The sequence below is a fragment of the Parambassis ranga genome, chromosome 17 (genome assembly GCF_900634625.1).
Source record: "Parambassis ranga chromosome 17, fParRan2.1, whole genome shotgun sequence".
In the NCBI taxonomy this organism is placed as follows: Eukaryota; Metazoa; Chordata; class Actinopteri; family Ambassidae; genus Parambassis; species Parambassis ranga.
Window position 1 is genome coordinate 21,405,600 of NC_041037.1, and position 21,181 is coordinate 21,426,780.

At 49.7% G+C, this 21,181-nt stretch overlaps 1 protein-coding gene across 1 annotated transcript in view; it reads right to left on the reverse strand.

The window, feature by feature from the left end:
* The window catches only part of tmeff1a (transmembrane protein with EGF-like and two follistatin-like domains 1a), a 34,455-nt gene that overhangs the window by 6,658 nt on the left and 6,616 nt on the right, over positions 1–21,181 (reverse strand). The window contains exons 2-6 of the mRNA XM_028427594.1: positions 11,499–11,608; positions 10,064–10,193; positions 6,341–6,370; positions 1,273–1,369; positions 1,050–1,198 (exon numbers count right to left, since the gene is read on the reverse strand). Coding sequence (XP_028283395.1) covers positions 1,050–1,198; positions 1,273–1,369; positions 6,341–6,370; positions 10,064–10,193; positions 11,499–11,608 — 516 coding nt within the window. The remainder of the gene's footprint in view (positions 1–1,049; positions 1,199–1,272; positions 1,370–6,340; positions 6,371–10,063; positions 10,194–11,498; positions 11,609–21,181) is intronic.

Genomic DNA, 21,181 nt, shown 5'->3' on the forward strand with positions numbered 1-21,181 from the left:
TCGGCCTGCCTGAGCTCAGAGGTCCGAGGTCAGCGCTGTAAATCCAGCTGTTTACAGCCAGTGAGAGTAAAAGCAGCAGCAGCTGCTCAGCCTGCCGTCACCTCAGCGCAGCGTTACAACTCTCATAAGTCTCATAAGGAGAATAAAGAGAAGACGAGGGAGCGCTGCCTCCATGCACAGTGTCCATGGCAACACTTCCTGCTCGCTGTGAAAGTAGAAATCTGTCTCGATTCATCTCTTTAAAAACGCCGAACATGGCGACTGTCAGCGTTCACGGGAGCCGTTTTAACTCTGAAGGAACCATCAGCCTGTTCTAGGTCAGCCTGCTGCTCTCTGTGTTTTTCCACCCACAGTTCCTCCGTCAGGCCTTTAGAGCAGAAAAGATCCACACCTGCTGCTCAGCAGCCAGGAACAGAGTGTGGCAGCGCTCCGTGCTAACTGACGGGGCTACAGCCAACATGGCGGCTGCTTCCAGCTGAAACTTGCAGGTAAACAAAGAGTTAAAAAGCTGAGAGTCACCTCTGAGGACTTTGTAACACAACGGAAACACAAACAGGCCGATGAGCGCACAGCTGGCTGCACACGGGAGGTCTCACAAGAAAAAAAAATGTCTGTGTGTGTCTGTGTCTGTGTGTGTGTCTGTGTTTGTCTGTTTTTGTTTGTCTGTCTGTGTGTCTGTGTGAGTCTCTGTGTGTGTGTGTGTGTGTGTGTGTGTGTGTGTGTGTCTGTGTGAGTCTCTGTGTGTGTGTGTGTGTGTGTGTGTGTGTGTGTCTGTCTGTGTGTGTCTGTGTGAGTCTCTGTGTGTGTGTGTGTGTGTGTCTGTGTGTCTGTCTGTGTGTCTGTCTGTGTGTGTCTGTGTGAGTCTCTCTGTGTGTGTGTGTGTCTGTGTGTGTTTGTCTGTTTGTGTGTGTCTGTCTGTGTGTGTCTGTGTGAGTCTCTCTGTGTGTGTGTCTGTGTTTGTCTGTTTGTGTGTGTCTGTCTGTGTGTGTCTGTGTGAGTCTCTCTGTGTGTGTGTGTCCCTCCAGTGCTGCTGTAACCTCCAGTCTTACCGGGACACCGGCCCAGGTGTTTGACGTCGATCTGCTCCTGCTTCATGCACGACGCCTCTCGGACCAGGCAGGGGTTGTTGTAGGAGTTCCCATCGGTGGCGCAGACCGGGTTCTCATTGTGGCCGCTGCAGTCGATGTTACATATGCACCTGAGGAGGAGAACGTCAGAGGAACACACAGAACACGAGGACTCGTGACCTTTCTGATCTCATCTGTTACTCACCAAACATCCTCAGAGTCTTCATCACACTCCGCTCCGTATTTACATGTGCTGCACTTGGTGAACTTCTTCCCAACCTCAGAGCCCGAACCCTCGTCGTCTGAAACACAAAAACACAACAAATCAGATTCATGAGCCGACGACAACCAATCAGAACAAAGAGGAAACAACCAGCTGCTGAGGCTCCCTGACAGCTAGCATGTAGCAGCTAGCATGCAGCAGCTAGCATGCAGCAGCTAGCATGTAGCAGCTAGCTAGCATGTGTGTAGAGGACTGTTGTGTCTCTGTGAGGACAATATGAGCATAAAGACACTTTGACTGAAACAAACTGATCAAAGCAGAAAAGTCTTCATGAAGCAACAGACACAGAACTGACAGCACTTCCTGACTGGACTCTGATTGGACAGAACTGACAGCACTTCCTGACTGGACTCTGATTGGACAGAACTGACAGCACTTCCTGACTGGACTCTGATTGGACAGACCTGACAGGATGAACACATCGATGTCCCTTGGAGTCCAAAGAAACGGGCGTGACTTTGGACTCTTTGACCTCAGAAGTTCAGACTTTTCTTCTGAAGGTCACAGTGAGGCTGAGGCCTTGTGCTCTGTGGAACGACCCCATCAGTTTCTGTTATTATTATTTGTGCAGCTCTTTCCAGAACAGCAGCTTGATTTCAATTCCAAAACGACCTCCTGCTGGCATCACGCCGTTCCCGCCGCCGCTTCTGCACGGCTCACATGTTTTTCTATCAGACACAGCTGAGCGTGTGCAGAGACTCCTGAAGCTCGTCGACCGAATGGAGGCAGAGACGGACGCATTTTCATCTTATGATATTATTACTGTCATTACAGGGGATGTGTTTAATACCATCCCACATGACGGCGTCCATTTTCCAGCAGGGAGCGGGCTCTGAGCGGATGAGGCGCTAACATCAAATATCAAAGAGCTGCGGGGATTAATCATGGCTGCCTTTCATCAGGGATCCATGACTCATCAAGGGTCATTCTGTCGGTAACAGAGGAAAAGATCAGAAATTAATCCACAGCCGCAGCTTCAAAGCCCAACTTCAACATCCAACTATGTTCTCTTAAAAAAGGTGAGATCACACACACAGACACACACAGACACACACAGAGACAGGCACAGAGACACAGACACACACACAGACAGACACACACTCACACACACACTCACACACACAGACACACACAGACACACAGAGACAGGCACAGAGACACACACACACACAGACACACACACAGACAGACACACACTCACACACACAGACACACACAGACACACAGAGACAGGCACAGAGACACACACACACACAGACACACACACACACAGACACACACACAGACAGACACACACTCACACACACAGACACACACACAGACACACACACAGACACTCACACACAGACACACAGACAGACACACACTCACACACACAGACACACACTCACACACACAGACACACAGACACACACACAGACACACACACACAGACACACAGACACACACACACACACAGACACAGACAGGCACACACACACAGACACACACACACACACACACAGACACACGCACACAGAGACAGGCACAGAGACACACACACACAGGCACAGACACAGGACACACACACACAGACACACACACACAGACACACACACACAGACACACACACACAGACACACACACACAGAGACACACACACACAGACACAGACACAGGCACACACACAGACATACACAGACACACACACACACAGACACACACACACACAGACACACACAGACACAGACACACACAGACACACACACAGCCTTATTCGGCCTCCAATCAGATGGAGAGATAATGATACTGATTTATTGGTTTGTCCCAGTGGACAGAAACACACAGGCTGCGGAGGACGTCGTTCCTGCAAACGATCGCAGCTCGCCGCTGTAACGATTTGATGTCTGATGACATCACAGTGAGACATGCACGCATCACATCTGCGTCAAACATTTAGCCTGAACTGAAGAAACGCCTCTGATCTGCAGAGGTGTTCACATTAATGTGTCCACCTGCTTTAGACACACAGAGCTGCAACAACAGAGAGAGGTCTCACTCTGAGTGTTCTCCACTTATTGTAAGAAACAACAGAGAGAGCGTGTGTGTGTGTCTGTGTGCCTGTCTGTGTCTGTGTGTGTGTGTGTCACTGTGTGTGTGTGTCTGTGTGTGTGCGTGTCTGTGTGTGTCTCTGTGTGTGTGTGTCTGTGTGTGTGCGTGTCTGTGTGTGTGTGTCTGTGTGTGTGTGTGTGTGTCTGTGTGTGTGCGCGTGTCTGTGTGTGTGCGTGTCTGTGTGTGTCTCTGTGTGTGTGTGTCTGTGTGTGTGCGTGTGTGTGTGTGTGTCTGTGTGTGTGCGTGTCTGTGTGTCCGTGTGTGTGTGTGTCTGTGTGTGTGTGTGTGTGTCTGTGTGTGTGCGTGTCTGTGTGTGTGTGTCCGTGTGTGTGTGTGTCTGTGTGTGTGCGCGTGTCTGTGTGTGTGTGTGTGTGTCTGTGTGTGTGCATGTCTGTCTGTGCCTGTGTGTGCGTGTCTGTGTGTGTCTGTGTGTGTGCGTGTCTGTGTGTGTGTGTGTCTGTGTGTGTGCCTCTGTGTGTGTGCGTGTGCCTCTGTGTGTGTGTCTGTGTGTGTCTGTGTGTGCCTGTGTGTGTGTGTCTGTGTGTGTGCCTGTGTCTGTCTGTGCCTCTGTGTGTGTGTCTGTGTGTGTCTGTGTGTGCCTGTGTGTGTGTGTGTCTGTGTGTGTCTGTGCCTGTGTGTGTGCCTGTGTGTGTCTGTGCCTGTGTGTGTGCCTGTGTGTGTGCCTGTGTGTGTCTGCCTGCCGGCTGACAGATCGGCCTGCTGCGTGTGGATGTATTGAACATGGAGAGCTCAGCTGGGCTCAGAGGCTGCCGATCGATCGGCGAGGATCTGCAGCAGAGAGGCTTCTTTGTTTCTGTTGGACTCTGCTGACAGCAGGACGGTGCTGCTTCAAACTGACTCCACCCTCACACACACACACACACCTAACAACACCACCAACCAAATGCCATCCATGTTATAACCTACATACATGTGTGTCCTCTGTCGGCTGCATGTCTCATAGTTCAAACCCTGAGCTCATCTCATGTTTACCTTCCAGTAAATTCAAAAACATTCTGCAACGACCATAAGAGAACAAAATGTATGAGCTCCTTCCACAAGAGTCCAGTACAAGACGTTAGCATGATCTGTTAGCAGCTTTCATACAAATACTAAATGAAGCCAGAGGAATAAGACAGACACACACACAGACACACACAGACACACACACACACACACACACAGACACACACACACACACACACACACACACACACACACACAGAGGCTGGACAAGGCTAATTAGCTGTGGCCTGAAAAGGTTGAAGGATCAGCCTGACGGCGCCGCTGCATCACGTCCAGGCTCGTCCTGTTGAATCTGTCCGTGCAGCTTCGGATGAAAAGACGGATGTGGGGCTGTTCATGTGGGGCAGGAGAAGCTGAAAGATGCTGAAAGACTAAAACATCACAGACCTAAGACGGTGTCATGTTCCCGTCATCACAGCAGCAGGAACAAACAGCATCGCTCTACATGTGCTTATCCTTCCCTTAAAGTCTCAGCTGCTAACCGCAGATCCCATCTGACTGTATTTTCACCTAAAAATCTATATATCAAGTATATATGTAGAAAATGTGATGATATTCATCTATTTTTGTTGATTTCATCACATTGATGACTTTGATGATGTTTTATTGTTTAAGGACATTTTCAGACGTTGCATGAATCTATCTTTTCTCTGCATCATCCCCACAGCTCCTGGAGCTTGTTTCTTGGTCGTTCTAGTCTGTCAGTGTTTAATTAAACGGTTAATGTGGATCATTTGTGAGGAAACAAAAACCTCATCAGGATGCAAATGAAGACATGAACCCATGATGTCTCACAGGTTGATGTGTGACAGGTGTAGGTGAAGACAAACAGTTTTAATAATTCATCTTGGAGCGTGCGGCCTGCAGGGGGCACCAGCTCCCTGACTCCACCCACATGCAGATGGTGGAGGTGTCTCCTCCAAGCGGCAACCTTCGGGGCTCAAAGTGGAAGCCCATGCGGAAGTGTCAAAACTTGTAATTCACGCTGCAACAGCTGGGGGTTGGCTCCAAAAGCGAGTAATTTCCCATAGACTCCCATGTTAAAATGGCCGACTTCACAGCAGAAAAGAACATGTTTACAGCCTGGTACAAAAAAACCACTCTGGTCTCAGATGATAGGTTCTCTTCTAGTGTCAGTTGTACGGGGGTGAATTTTTTTACAACTGACTCGTTTCAATTGTATTCGGACTTAAAATTATGCCTAATTATGGGCGTTGCCGCTTGAGTGACAGACAGTTGACGTATCACAGCGTGAGTTTCCTGCTTCCACGATCGCCCGCCCCCCTAAACCCCGCTCGTGCTCCCCCTCTTTGTCCATATTCGGAATTTTAGTTGACGTGACGCTGCCAACATGGCGGCGATCATCACGTCCCGGAACCTCCCACTGAGACTCAAAACGGCTCTTCAGAAACAAACGGGTGACGTCACGGAAGCTCTGTCCATAGTTTTTACTGTCAATGGTCTCCTCTGATTAACCATCACCCCCCCCCCCCCCCACCCCCCAGCAGCCAAGTTAAACCACAGCCGCTGCTCACAAAATGTCTCCAATGTTTCTGGAGACAAGAAGGACAGAAAGTATCAGCGAGCTCCTCAGAGCCCTCATCAGAGCAGCTCATACTCAGGGGTGTGTGTGTGTGTGTGCGTGCGTGTGTCTGTGTGTGTGCATGTGTGTCTGTGTGTGTGTGTGTGTGTGTGTGTGTGTGTGTGCGTGTGTGTCTGTGTGTGTGTGTGTGTGCGTGTGTGTGTGTGTGTGTGTGTGTGTGTGTGTGTGTGTGTGTCTGTGTGTGTGTGTGCGTGCGTGTGTGTGTGTGTGTGTGTGTGACTTTCACTCACTGCAGGAAATAAAATCTTTAAACAGGGCAAACTGACTCACCGTCTCCGTCTCCTGAACCAGAACCAGGATCTGTGAAGACAGAAAGACACACGTCAGCCAGCTCTGCCTCCATCACAGGTGGAGCACTACTGTAAATCCAGGGCTGCACCAGGTGCATGTGTGACACTGTTTTGTGTCTGAGGTTCCCCTGACAGCAGCAGGTGTTTCGATTTGATAACTTTCAGATCAGATGATATCTCATTTCTTTTCTTAGAGTTTTACAGATATTCAGAGTCCGACCGTCAGAGAGAGTCCAGCGGACACTCAGCAGGTCGGTTCTGTTCTTCCAGGCTCTCAGCTCCACCCTTGCCTCCATGTTTGATGCGTCTTGTTGTCGTGACACTTTCAGATGCTCTGAATCATCATGCTGCTTCTGAGTCATGTGGTGCAGAGTCCAAACATCCTTCACTGTGTGCTTCAGTCTGAAACCACAGCGCCCCCTTCAGGACAAAGCCATCATAGAACAGCCTTCCTGTCTCCTGCTGTCACTCCTGTGCTGCAGAGCATCCAGGGCCTGGCTGGCTCAGAGCTGCGACTCCATCAGGAAATGGACTGACAGGAGGAGAGTTGGCACGGCGGCCTTGAATTAAGAAATGAACGCTGAGTTTGGAGTTCCTGGCACGCCGCCGCTGCCGCCTCTGCCACCGCCGCTGCTGCACTGAGAAATGCACACCGGCTGCTGCGTTCAATTAAATTTCACCTTTAGCTGCCGCACTTCTTTACAAAGTCATGATGAGACTGTTTGATGGCAGAAATGGAGGCTGTGAGCAGATCCTCATGGTTCGGTCAGCGTGCTGTTGACTAACCTTCAGTTTGGTTGGAGGAAGGATTTTTAAAGGTCCTGGGTGTTGGAGAGAAAGGAGCGTTCATCTTCTCAGAGTGACGCACAGTCTGAGTCTGAAACTCAGAGTTTGTGTTGCAGCTGAAGAATCCAGCGAATGCAGCGCCAATAAAATCCAGTGAGGAAATCAAAGATGGCCGACCCTGTGGTTAATGAAGCTGTCACTGCAGCGCCCCGCTTCCTCTGCTACTCACATCTACACTCAAACCCCCCTGAAGACTGAAGCAGTGAGCCACAGAAATAAGAAAATAAAATTCAAACTGCATCACAGAGGACGAGGAGACCCAGGTCCACGTCCAGCTCCCTGTGCACCTCACAGGACAAAACAAGGACACAGCTCATCATGTCGTCAAACAGTGACAATGAGCAGATGGAGATGAGTTCATCCAGTGTGACCTTGAAAAACAATCTGACGAGAGAGGACGACAAAACATCACATCTCATTCATCCTCTGAGGACGTGTGTGTGTGCGTGTGCTCAGGTCGGACAGACTCTCTGAGTGTGGGTCATGTGACTGCTGCTCACATGTGATCCATCATGGCGTCCTGCTGGCTGCTGTTTGTTGTCTTTTTTGCACCGAACTTCCTCTTTCAGAGACATTTCTTTCTTCTGTTCAGGTGTGAGGCTCCGCTCTGAACTCAGAGGCAAACAAAAGCCAAACCTCTGCAGATGGAGAGGTGAATATTGATTTATTGATTCATTACAGGAAGTGAGAAGCGTGCCTGCAGCAGCACTGGGCTGTGAGGTGACCATGGATGAGTGTCCCCGGCCTGCAGCAGAGTGCTCTTCACTTGAAAATGAACTAAAACCAGTAATATGTATGTCGCTGCCAACATCAGCGCTGCTGTGAGAGCCTCAGCTGCCTGTTCTGACCCATCATCCTGTTCTGACCCAGCTGTGTGTGGACTCTCTGTGACCGACCGAGTCAAACATCAGGAGGTTAACAGAGCTCTAACTGCGGCCTGGTGCGGGGCTTCGTCTCTGAGCTCCCGCTGAGGACTCCCGGACTGCTCACTTCAGAAACGCTGCTGCATTTCCTCCTCCCGCTCAGCCGAGTGTTCGCGCCATCGCCTTGGCTCACAGCCGCCAAACGCTCCAATTACAGGAAGCATAAATCTCCGGGAGAGGAAATTGCAGGAGGACAGGGGAGAGGCGAGGGAGGCGGGGGAGGCGGAGGGCATGTAGCGGCACCGGATCCCCGGTGTAACGGGTAATAAGAGCCAAGCGCCAGGCGGTGCCTCCTGGGAAATCAGGCCACTGCCCCTGCAGATGGAGTTGACCGCCAACACCAGCAGCGCCGCCGCCGAGGTGTTACTGCAACTTCCTTAGACTCATTTCTCAAGATCTGAGAACAGAAAGCCCGACCGACAGGACAGCAGAGAGCCTGCAGGCTGGTCGGTCAGCCTGTGAGCATAGATCTACACATCAGCTCCTCACATGCTGCTAACACACACACACTCCTCTACACACATGCTAAGTGCTACATGCTAGCTACCATCAGAGCATCAGCCTCACAGTAATCATGGTAATGTGGCATTAATGTTCTGCTGCAGTGAACTCCATCTGTGTGGCTCCTTAAAGCTGCTCTGAACTTCAGTAATCAGGTTATTGTTGGCTTTATGCAGTAATCTGATTACTTAAACATCTTAACAGGATCAGACCTGAAAGACTGCAGCGGTGCAGTGTGTGTCGAAGAATCCATGAAGGTTTATCAGCAGCCAGCAGGACGCCATGATGGAGTCACATGACCCACACTCAGAGAGTCTCTGTCTGAACACCTGAGTGAACACTGACTGCTCTCTGACTGCAGACAGGATGGAGCTGACCAATCAGAGCACACGGACTGATCATGTGACAGCAGCAGGAGCAGCTGTATAGGTACACGTGTGATGTTTGCGGCTGATTAACGGCGGCTCTTCCTGCTGGTTTATGAAGCGTCAGGCTGTTTATGAGTCCCTGTGTCGATGGGCCGCTGTGTCAGGTCTCTGCGGCCCCTCCTGAAAGCCCCGGGGGGCCCTCTGAGGGGACCGCGGACCCTGGTTTCAGCACCAGTCGGCTTTGGGAGGATTTTAATGACTTTCATCCACGGCTCCTAATTAAAATTGATCTGCGGTTGATTAACTGGCTCGCTCTGTGAAATCAATCTGAATGATGACGTTGTGCAGAGTTCAGAGGAAAAATCCAGGACGAGCGCTCAGCGCCCGATGTTTAATTTAATATGTTAATGACAGCGAAGTTAAATGGCGTGAAGAGGCAGCGGCAGAGCCGGCTGAGAGGCTGTGATTTAAGATATTAGTGAGGCACTTAGAGGCACATTCTGAGGAGCAGGTTAACGATCACTGTCGGTTCTGAACGTCTCCTGAAGCACTGTCAGGATGTTCAGAGAGTTTGGGCTCTGCCTGTCCCATGATGCTTTGTATGGTGTAAACAGACAGCATTTTAATTCAGTTATCACTGCTAGCTTTGTGGCTACATGCTAAGCTCACGTGACATTTTGTGCAAACAGTCAGAAGAGCCAACGCTGCAGGTCCTCCAGGGTCCACTAGAGGGCGGCGCCAACTCTGAGTCAATCCACATGAACCTTCATGTTTACAGCTCCGCCTCTTTGCCCATATTTGGAATTCATCAGGAGCTGAAATTTAAATATTATGATCGACAGTGAGGTCTGACCTCATGACTCTCTGCCTGTCATTTAAAAAATCCAACATGGCTGATGAAGATGAGGCCGCGGCTGAGTTATTCCCTCAGACTGCCTCACACTCATCGCTCACAATCAATAACTGAACCATTATAATTCACTTTTCTGATGAACCCTCACTCTCAGTCAATAAATCAATCAGTCCGTCCCGTGGCGAGGACGCCCTGTTTCCTGGCGGACTCACCGGTGGAGCAGGGCCCGTCGGACACCCGGGAGATGAGCCTCTGCTGTTTGCAGGACGCCTGTCGCCTGTAGCACTCGTTCTGGTAGGTGTCGCCGTTGGAGCCGCACACCGGGATGTAGTTTTTGTGGCACTGCAAATCAAACACAATCAAATGTTAATTAAGTTTCAAAGTGACCGCTGACACAGCCCAGCAGCTGTAAAGCTGTCCGATGCCTTTACAGACTCAGATTACAGATTACAGGCAGCAAGATGGATTATTAAATATGCTAATATGTAAACTTATTTTATTGGTAGTTTGTTTTATAATGTATATAGGCTTTTATCTTATCTTACAATAACATCCAATCAAACCCGCTTCATTTCTTCTTTGTTGGTACGTCCTATTGTTTTTAGCTCTCTAGCTAGCCTCGTCTTTACATACACAAGAAGCACCACACACACATACAGGCAATAAAAAATGATCAACATGTGAATTTCTTCCACGTAACACCTCTCACCCGCTGATTAGATGACAAGCTGCCAGTCATCAATAATCATTATTGGATGCTAGCGGTTTAGCCGACACAGTGTTCCAGTCATTCTGCATGAAGCAGCTGGACTCTGCTGTCAGATACAGGCTGCAGCTGCCAAGGACACACATCAGCGTCACTGATCCATATTCTATTAACTCACAGCCATCAATCATTGAGCGGGAACCCCCGCAGGGCTGACCCACACCACCTCCGACACACACCGCACAACAGCTCCGCTTCACGTCTGACAGGACGACAAGCCGAGAGCCGCTAAAGACGGGGCGACGGGACGGAGGAAGGAGCTCAGAGGGACGCTCAGGGCGGACCATGTGACCTACGTCAGCGAGGTGGAGCTCCGTCAAGCTCCATCCGGCACACGTGATCAGAGCAGGCTGATCAGGGCGTGTTCACACGGTGGAGCTGATGGTGTAGTCATGTGACCATGCTGTAGTTAGCTTAGCATTAGCTTTTAGCTTCTGCTGATCATATTGAGGCTTCAAGCATCATAAAGTGGAGTTCATCAGTGAAGATGGTCCTGCTGAGCTCCACCTGAGAGGATCAATAACTTTATTGATTTACTGCATCAATACAAAAGACAATGGAGGACTCCTATTGGCTGATTGAGATGCTGACTTCCTGGCTGGACTACAGAACAAATGATCACCGCTGCATTAGTTGAAAGGCTTCTGACATATCTGTTGTGTGTGTGGTCTCCAGCAGCTCCTGATCGTCACGCCGTCTTCACATCATTTCACACATTACTGAACATATTAGCTGCAGCTGCTTGGTTTGGTTTAATTATTTCACACATCAACACAACAATCCTCTGCAGACATGCTAACTGCTACAACATAAGGTGGAGCTGACAGTCGCTGAGGAGAACAGCTGATTGACCGCAGAGAAAGACCTGGATCTCCACTAACCTGGAACTGGCAGACACATTTGAGCTGAGCGCCGTCGTCTCTGCAGACGCCTCCGAAGCGGCAGGTGGAGTCATCGCAGACCCTCAGGTCGCTCTTCTTCTCCGACAGATCTGAGACACAAACAAAGGCGCAGGGTTAAACACAGACGGATCAATAACGTGATTCAGTCTTACAGCGGCGAGTCCTGGCGCTCTGATTATGCTGAACAAAGCCGGACAGGTTAATGAGACAGCAGCTGAGGGCGGCGAACACCCCGAGGCTGCGTTCAGAATCCGCTGCAGCCTTCACAGTGGCGGGACTTCCTTCCTTTCATTGGAACTTGAATCATGAGCAGCACAGCTCTGTGGCATCAACAAATTCAAGCTGAAGATGCTTTGTTGTAATAATAATAATAAGACACGCCCACAGATGACATCATCACGGTGTGTACTTCCTGATTCGTCACATTTCAAACATGTCTTTAAAGGATTCTCCAGGCGGATCCTGAATGTTCATCATCTCGTTTCCTCACACACACACGCTCATGTCTGATAATAACAGGCCACCAGGAGCTGACTGACGTTCCTTGAGGTTCCTGCTCTGAGCAGCCGGTCATGCTCTGTAATTACAGTTTGCAGACTTCTAAAAATGGCCGCCGCTGGCCTCAACAACCACTGACCACAAAGCCCATGAAGCTCAGAGTGGGAGGAATGTGAAGCTCTGTCTGAGTAACCTTCAGAAGGTGGAACAGACTGGGAGGACAACGTTCAGATGAAGGACTGAGCTCATTGCAGTTTGTTTCCAGACTCGATCGACCTTCCAGCTCCGCTCGGGGTTCTGTTCAGACTCTATTCCCTTTCAACAGCTTCAAAGGAAGAAGCAGCAGAACAAACACGGAGCAGGATGATCAAACATACAGCGATGCTGAAGGCATGACCGGGCGTGAAGACGCTGCTCCGTCAGTCGCACCAGGCGGATCAGGGACACCAGGCGGATCGGAGACACCAGGCGGATCAGAGACACCAGGCAGATCAGGGACACTGTGTCTGTGGGGCAGCAGTCTGAGGGTGAGGGACATCAACAGACTCCACACAACCATCAGGAAGGCGGCCATGTTGTCGGAGAGGACCTGGACTCTCTGACAGAGGTGTGTGAGAGTACGTGGTCCAAAATAAAGACTACTGGACTGTCCCCCTCACCCCCTCCACACTGAGCTGACCAGCTACAGGAGACTCCGACTCCTGAGAGACACAGGAAGTCATGTCTGATCAATAAGAACACACCGACTGATCATGTGACAGGAAGTGAAATTATGATGCAGGAGGGAAGCCGCATGTGGACCTGGTCTGACTGCAGCCTGTCTGTGGCCTCAGCGCTGACACCAGATGAAGTATTGACATCTGTCTCCTGGAGTCAGCGCCTCCTCCACACCTCCTCCACCTTCTCCTCCTCCACACCTCCTCCACCTCCGCCACACCTCCTCCTCGGGGGGGGGGGTTAGATAACGAGCTGGAGGAGGAGGCAGGGTGGCCATGACGACCGGGCCGGACTCTGAGGATTTAAGAGGCGGATGTTCCTCTGGGCGGAGGCTGCTGCCACGCTCCGTCAGCTCCGTTAGTTCTGCTCTGATCCGAAGCAGCGAGTTATAAGCATCTGAAATCCCTGTTTCTGCTGTAAAATGTATGAACCTGAACGCAACACAGAAATATATCACTGCTCAGATAACACAGCGTGGACACACACTCACACACACACAGACACACACTGCTTATGGATGCAGCAGGGTGCCTTCATTTGCATCCGTGTTTGTCACCAAGCTTGAAGTCCTCAGGTTCGACATAATCCCAAATTATCTGCATATTAAAACCTGCAAAGAAGAAGCACACACACAGACACACACACACATAGACACACACAGACACACACAGACACACACAAAGACCAGACCGGTACCTGACACCATCTGAGGATTTCATGCTGCAGCACACAGACACACACAGAGACACACACACACACACACAGACATACACACACAGAGACACACACACACACACACAGACATACACACACAGACACACACACACACAGACACAGACACACACAGACACACACAGAGACACACACACACACACAGACACACACACACACACACAGACACACACACACACACAGACACACACACAGACACACACACACACACAGACACACACACACACACACACACACACACATGCTGATATCTTCAGCGAGGTTTTCATTTCATAGAGAAGTGAAACCTGCTCAAGGACTGCTGTGGCGTATTGATTTAGTTTTCTAAAAGCGGAGAACTTATCCTCAGCGGAGCCGTGAAACAGGAGAGGGAGGCAGCGTGACATTCATGTAAAATACCAACATCACTGAGGCATGATGGGACCTCGTCACGGAGCGGCTGAATAACTCGAACGGCTCCTGAAACTTGATGTTTGAAACATCTCAGATCGTTCCTTAAGAAGGAAAAAAGGAAACATCTGCCTCCAGCTGTCAGGAGCGTCCACACCTGCTGATCAGCAGGAAGAACGACAAATCAATGCCAACCAATCAATAATCCAGGCTGATCACATGTGAGCTGAAACTTCGGCCCGTGTAGATTTATTTATGTGGATCAGAGTCGATAAAAAAGCTCTGAAACCTGAAGGATGCTGCCGCATTGCCATGGCAACCTGCGGCGAGGTAAACAGCACGGAGACGCTGTGATTGAACCGACGCGCCCTGAATGATTCAGCAGACGGATCGATGGAGAGTCTGTCTGTCCGTCAGGCTGACGGTCACTCTGCACGCAGCACATCAATGATCCACACAGGAGTCCGTTTAAAAAACATATTGATCAGGACGTAGGAGACAGAACCACACATTCTATTGATAAAGACGGACTCAGTGATCACACACGATGTTAAAAAGTTAACTGAGGAAACTCTGTGTTCTGCTGTTAGCTTACATCCTGTTGTTGTTTCCATGGAAACCTCCTGTATTCTTTCTTTTAATCCTCTTCAACATAAATCAACATAAACCTGATCATAAAACCTTCACATGTTCAACGTTTAGTTTATTCTAAAACTTTAGAGACTGTGGTTTAATAAATGTTATTTGAATCATTTCTATAATAAAATCATTTTTAATGATTTCTGTAATGTCAACATCATCTTTAAGAAAGGTTAATAATCCTTCAAACAAAGATCAATCACAGAACTGTCTGAATAAAAAGCAGGAAACCTGGAAGACTGTTTGGACCTGCTGGCTAATTAGCTGCCAGCCTTCCTCCTCCTCCTCCTCCTCCTCTGTAACTGTCAGTAATTTGTCCACTTTGGTGTTTGTACTTCCTGGAAGTGGAAGCTGCGGCTGGCCCGGAGGGCGGCGCTCGCTCGGCTCCGTCGGGCTGCTGCAGACTAATCTTCACCTGTGAAGCAGCGAGTGCGGCGCAGAGATAACAGCTTTGATGTTTAATTCATGTCCAACAGATCCCAGCCACACAAAGACGGCAGCGCAGGAAGTAATTGACCTCCAGGGAAGTCTCTCCAACCTGGCGGGTCACACGGGCCTGAGGGCGGTTTGATGTGTCACTAACAAGAAACGACTCCTCAGAGTTTCAGGTTTTTACATAAACGACGGAGGTCAGAAGTGACATTGTTCTTCTAACTCCTGTCAGGAGCCACGTGCAGCGAGGAGGTGACACCCTGCATTATCTTTGTTATTGTCTGTGCCACAGGAACTACCTGGCCTGTTTAGGGCGGCCCATGCAGCCACATGGTTCCTCAGCAGGAACCTCCTCACTGCTTTCTCTTTCAGGGATGTTTTCCGAGGACAATAAATGTCTCATTGTTCTGTTTGACGTGAAGTTAAACACCCAGAAACAGACAGAAGGTCCAAAGCTCCTGCTGCTAAACACACCTCACAGGAACCCTAACAGAGGCCCTGCAGGGTGGGTTCCTGTGGTCTGACCGTGCACAAAGGTCCACAGGTTCCTGTGGTTACAGAAGGACAGCAACGGACCTGAAGAAACATGTCTCCCTCAAAAAGCAGCCTGAAAGTTCCTGCTTTCTGAACATGTGCAAAGGTCCCGAAGGCAGCTTCTGATGCCTGAAAAAGCCCCTTCAAGGGAGGTTCCTGCCTGTGCAGGTGTCTCCAAAGCTCCACAGGCACCCTGACAGATGTCCCGTGGTTCCTTCTTTCTAAACATGCAAACGAAGTCTGACTCCTGCAGTGAGAAAACACCAACTCCTACAGTAGTCCTGTGCTGAGCCTGTCACCTGACCTCCTTCAAATCATCATGGTAACCTGCAGCGGAGTGAAACAGCTGCTGAGGTGTGACGGACCTCAGACCGAGGCGTTAAACGAGCCCGCCGGACCGACTTATTATCCAGCCCAGTGCGCCGCTGGAATAAAACTCAATAAAATGTGCTTTATTTATTCTGCTGCACACACACACGGACACACACTCACGCGCACGCTGGCAGCCTCACCTGCCGTCTGTCTGCAGAGGGAGCAGGCCGAGCTGCCGCTTCCTGTCACATGAAGACGCTTTAATGACTGAAACCTGCTCCTGCATGAAGCTCATATCGGAGCAAACATTTCATTCATAAAGCAGCGGTGACAGAATTATTCAGACGCGTCTATTCACTTTGATTTAAGACATTTTCCAAAAAAGCCATTTAATACTTTCAGAGGTTGGTTTTAAAGGCTGCACTCAGAATAAGTGCGGAGGGGAATAAAGAGGGACGCCGCTGATTCACTGCTCTCAATATTTCTGTTGTTACTGTTAATGGAAAAGCTATTTGCAGATGTGGAGCGTTTTCAGCTGTAGATCTGCCTGTTTCGCTGCCTTACATCACACGGGCTCACTTTATGTGCAGTAAAAGCTGCAGGACGGTGAGCACAGTTCAGCCAATCTGACTCGACCTCTCACAGAGCCGAGCGGCGGGACCTGCAGGCGGAAGCAGCCGGGGATCAGCCCCACATTTGGCTCAGAGACGGAGGTTTTAAAGCTCTTTTTCTGGCCGCAGAGCGACGGAACTTCTGAGCACATTATATCAGCTTATTTTTCCATAAAGGTGGAGACAGCTTAGAGCAGAGGAAGATTCAGCACGAAGCAGTGCTGCTGCTGAAGAAACAGCTTCTATATGAAGGAGTCTGTGTGTGTGTGTCTGTGTGTGTGTGTGTGTGTGTGTGTGTGTGTGTCTGTGTGAGGTTGATTTCCTGCATGCACAGAGCTCCACACACTGAACGACATCCATTCAGAAGGTTCCTTCTTTCTAAACCTGTGACAGTATCCAGGATTCCTGCAGTTGAAAAAGCACCTCTACCCCTCAAAGACCCAGGAGTCCCCTGCTGATTGTGCACAAAGGTCCAGGACAGGCCGCACAGGAAGTGCCTGCTTCCCAGATGTGCACAAAGTCCAGAATCCTCTCCCTGATCTCTACATCCTATAAACCAGTGAGTCTGTGTGTGATGTGGATCTGCTCCTCAACAACAACGACCTCTCCTCACAGACCGGCTGGATCCAGCCCGCCTCCCCTCCCCCACGCTCTCAGACCGCAGCGTTCACCGAACGACCACAAAAGAGGCCGAGGTCGGTGGGCAGGAAGACCTGCGGGCGCTCTTTCATTTTGTGTGTCAGCCTTTGTCCGTCGGCCTTCAGATGCTTTCAAACCGGACTGACAGCGAGCTGTCGGGGGGGAGAGCACCGCGTGAGGAGGCGGTGATGTAGGAGCTGTCGGGCTGTTGGCGGTTATCACGTCTGAGGACTGAAACTTCCTGCTTCTCCTCACATCCTGGAACAGGACAGGTGCACCGGGACTACTTTCTGCGGCGGATGAATCTGTGTCTTCGGCAGCCTCCTCCAGATGTTTCCATCCAGGGGCTGCAGCTGCATCCAGCTCACCCTCCCTCCCCTTCCTCACCTCGCTGTGAATCAGCCTCTCCAGCTCCCTCCTCCCCCACAAACCACTGCGTAATTTGCATAATTACAGCACCATAAATTCATACAGTATAATTTGTCTCAATACGAGGATGGATGCTGAATTAACACTGCAGCTCGCAGGGTTTGTGTGTGTGTGTTGTTGTGGGTGTGTGTGTGTGTTGCTGTAGGTGTGGGTGTGGGTGTGTGTGGGTGTGTTGTTGTGGGTGTGTGTGTTGTTGTGGGTGTGGGTGTGTGTGTGTTGTTGTGGGTGTGTGGGTGTTGCTGTAGGTGTGGGTGTGGGTGTGTGTGGGTGTGTTGTTGTGGGTGTGGGTGTGTGGGTGTTGCTGTGTGGGTGTGTGCAGGTGTGTTGTAAAGAGCCACTTCATCCAGAAATCCCATGAAGCTTCATTAAATGTCCATCAGTGTTTCACACTGTGTTACGAGCAGTGTTCAGTTAGGGTCTTACTGCACGAACTGTAAATAATCAGGAGACCTTTGTGTGGTTTCTCTCACTGCCAGAAGGGGGAGACAAACATCCTGCACCGAACCTTTAAAGCAGAACATCAGCGTCTCTTTTTATGATCTCATAAATCTGCAAATTTAACGTCAGCTTTGTTCTTATAAAAACAGTGAGTGTGATGATGTTAGCACGCTAATGTTAGCCGCTCCGCACAAATCTGCTGAAATACATCAGGAAGTGAACACAACATGTGCGTTTTGCCTGCAGTATAAATAGTTGTGCTGTGCTGTGTTGTGTTGTGCTGTGTCGTGCTGTGTTGTGTTTGTGTTGTGTTTGTGCTGTGTCGTGCTGTGTTGTGTTGTGTTTGTGTTGTGTTTGTGCTGTGTTGTGTTTGTGTTGTGTTTGTGTTGTGTTGTGTTGTGCTGTGTTTGTGTTGTGTTGTGCTGTGTTGTGTTTGTGCTGTGTTGTGTTTGTGTTGTGTCGTGCTGTGTTGTGTTGTGTTTGTGTTGTGTTTGTGCTGTGTTGTGTTTGTGTTGTGTTTGTGTTGTGTCGTGTTTGTGTGTTGTGTTTTGTTGTTTGTGTTGTGTTGTGTCGTGTTGTGTTGTGTTTGTTTTGTGTTTGTGCTGTGTCGTGCTGTGTTGTGTCGTGCTGTGCTGTGCTGTGTTTGTGTTGTGTTTGTTTTGTATTTGTGCTGTGTCGTGTTTGTGTTGTGTTTTGTTGTGTTTGTGTTGTGTTTGTGTCGTGCTGTGTTGTGTTGTGTTTGTGTTGTGTTTGTGTTGTGTTGTGTCGTGTGTTGTGTGTTGTGTTTTGTTGTTTGTGTTGTGTTGTGTTGTGTTTGTGTTGTGTTTGTGCTGTGTTGTGTCGTGCTGTGTTGTGTTTGTTTTGTGTTTGTGCTGTGTTGTGTTGTGCTGTGTTTGTGTTGTGTTTGTTTTGTGTTTGTGCTGTGTCGTGCTGTGTTGTGTCGTGCTGTGTTGTGTTGTGTTTGTGTTGTGTTGTGCTGTGTTGTGTTTGTGTTGCAGTGGACAGCTCTTCACACTCACAGCTTTTGTCCTGCTCACACTCTGTTGTCGGCCTCCCTGCATGTTGGGACTGCTCATGAGCCCGGTGGACGCCGCTGTCAGGGCGCCGCGAGCTCACAACCGAACTCTGTGGCTGCTGACGGCTGAACAAAGCCTCATTCAGCCTCCGGGCAGGAAGCAAACATTCAGAGAGCTTCATTATAGAAGTGTTTGTCTCCATGTGACACGACAGACGGCTCGTCTTTGGTCTCCTGCATTTGCATTTTCAATCTCAGGGTGTTTTAATTCTGCAGGTTTCCCTTTTTACAGCCCATCTGTCTCTGACCTCATCCTCTCCCAACCAATCACACCAGTCGCTGCGTGAACGCCGCGGCAGACATGGAACGTCTCTCACTCTGGTGTCGATTCAGAGGCGGCGTCACACGTCTGAGAGGCATCAGCCTGTCTGCTCCGGAAGACAAAAGCTGCGAGACGCTGTGGACAGGAAGTGTCTCAGCGAGGATTCACTGCGATACACAGGAGGCGGAGCTCTGAGAAAACACCTGACAGCGCTCCATCACACACCACACACAGACACACAACACTAGGTAAAGACCAGCTGACATCAGTCTGCCTCTGAACATCCACAGTTTCTGACAGAGACGGCGTCACGCCATCATGCAGCCGTCTGAACGGCGGGGGTTCGGACTTCCTGTGAGGAACGGGGCGGTCGCACACAAACCCACATCACAACCACGTGAGAACATGCAAAGCAACAAATCCTGCAGCTAGCTTCCACGTGTAGGTAAAGATCTTTGTTCTCCCTTCTGCACCATGTTCAAACCTTTCAGGAGACTCTGCACTTCTTCACATGGCCACAGGAGGGCGCATGGCTGCATGCTCTTAGTGAGAATCGGCGACCTTTACCCCAGGCCACAGGAGGAACGGCAGCATGATGATGAGGTGAACTGTCCCTTTAAGGGAAACAAACAGGAGCTGCATGTCTTCATCAGCTTCACCATCATCTTCATCACGGACCAGATTTATGTGTGTGGTACTTTTACAGCCTCAGCAGCTCCTCCCCCCTCGCCGCACTGAATGGACTCACCCAGAGTAAGTGAGGCGAGACTAATCAGGTCCCATTCCAATTCTGGGCACAGCGGAGGACACCAGACCCCGGTCCCCGAGCGCAAACAGCAAACCAGCAGGTGATCTGCACTGGATGCATTTTAATTGGTGCACAAAGAGAGAGCAGTCTGTGAGTGTGAGTGTGTGTCTGTGTGTCTCTCTGTCTATATGTGTGTGTGTGTGTGAATATTGCCGTCTCTGAGGTAACAGGAGCCTGCAGACGCTGCAGGCTTTTTGTACATAAGAGAAGCTAACGGCGACTAATGGCTTCACAGCAGTGACAAAGGCCGAGGACACACACACACACACACACACACACACACACACCATGTTGATGTATGACGGCTGCAGAATTGAACACACAGCAGCACTGAATTATGAATCACCTCTGGCACGGAAATATTGGTCCAATCAATTCCTGCAGAATAAATAAAGGGATGAAGCAGCTCCTCCTCATCCTGCAGCTAATAACCACAGACCTGAGCGTTGAGTCAGTGAGGAGGAAGAACGTGTCCCATACGAAGAGGAAGAGGAGGAGGAAGAGGCCTCATCATGAATAAATATGTTAGTGATGCTTTAGGTCTGATTGGAACATTCAAACCAGCAACTCATGATAAAAAGAGCACAGGCTCCTCAAACGGGAACATGAATAAATTAGAATATATTCATGTGTCCATCAAGTTAATTAACCTTTTATGATACAAATGAGTTTGATGACTTTGGAGGCGGAGCATAAACGAAAAACACAAAAACCAGTCCCGTGAAAACTGACATGAATGCAAACGCTCTTGAAGCTGCATTCTGATGAATGTTTTAGCAAAGACCTTTAATTTTAAATAGATTTGAACATTTAAAAGAATTTTAATGGTTTTCTGAGGATTAAGGAGAGAAAATCATGAAAACCGGCCGAAGCTGCTGCTGCTGCTGCCTGCGAAGCGTCATTTATAATTAAAACTCAGCCAGACGTGCTTTTCTTTTTATTTACCGCATGAAACCAGAACACGTCTGCTCAGGATCCATTGTTCTCTGCCTCTGTTTGTCAGGCTGCTCACACTGATGTCTCATTTCCAAGCAGCCGCCATCAGACTCAGTTTAAAGCCTGAAAAGACACAAAGTGTCGTTCTGAGGCTGGTTTGTGAGGACGGAGACGAGGCTGCGGCGGAGGCGGCGTGCCGAGCGCGGCCTG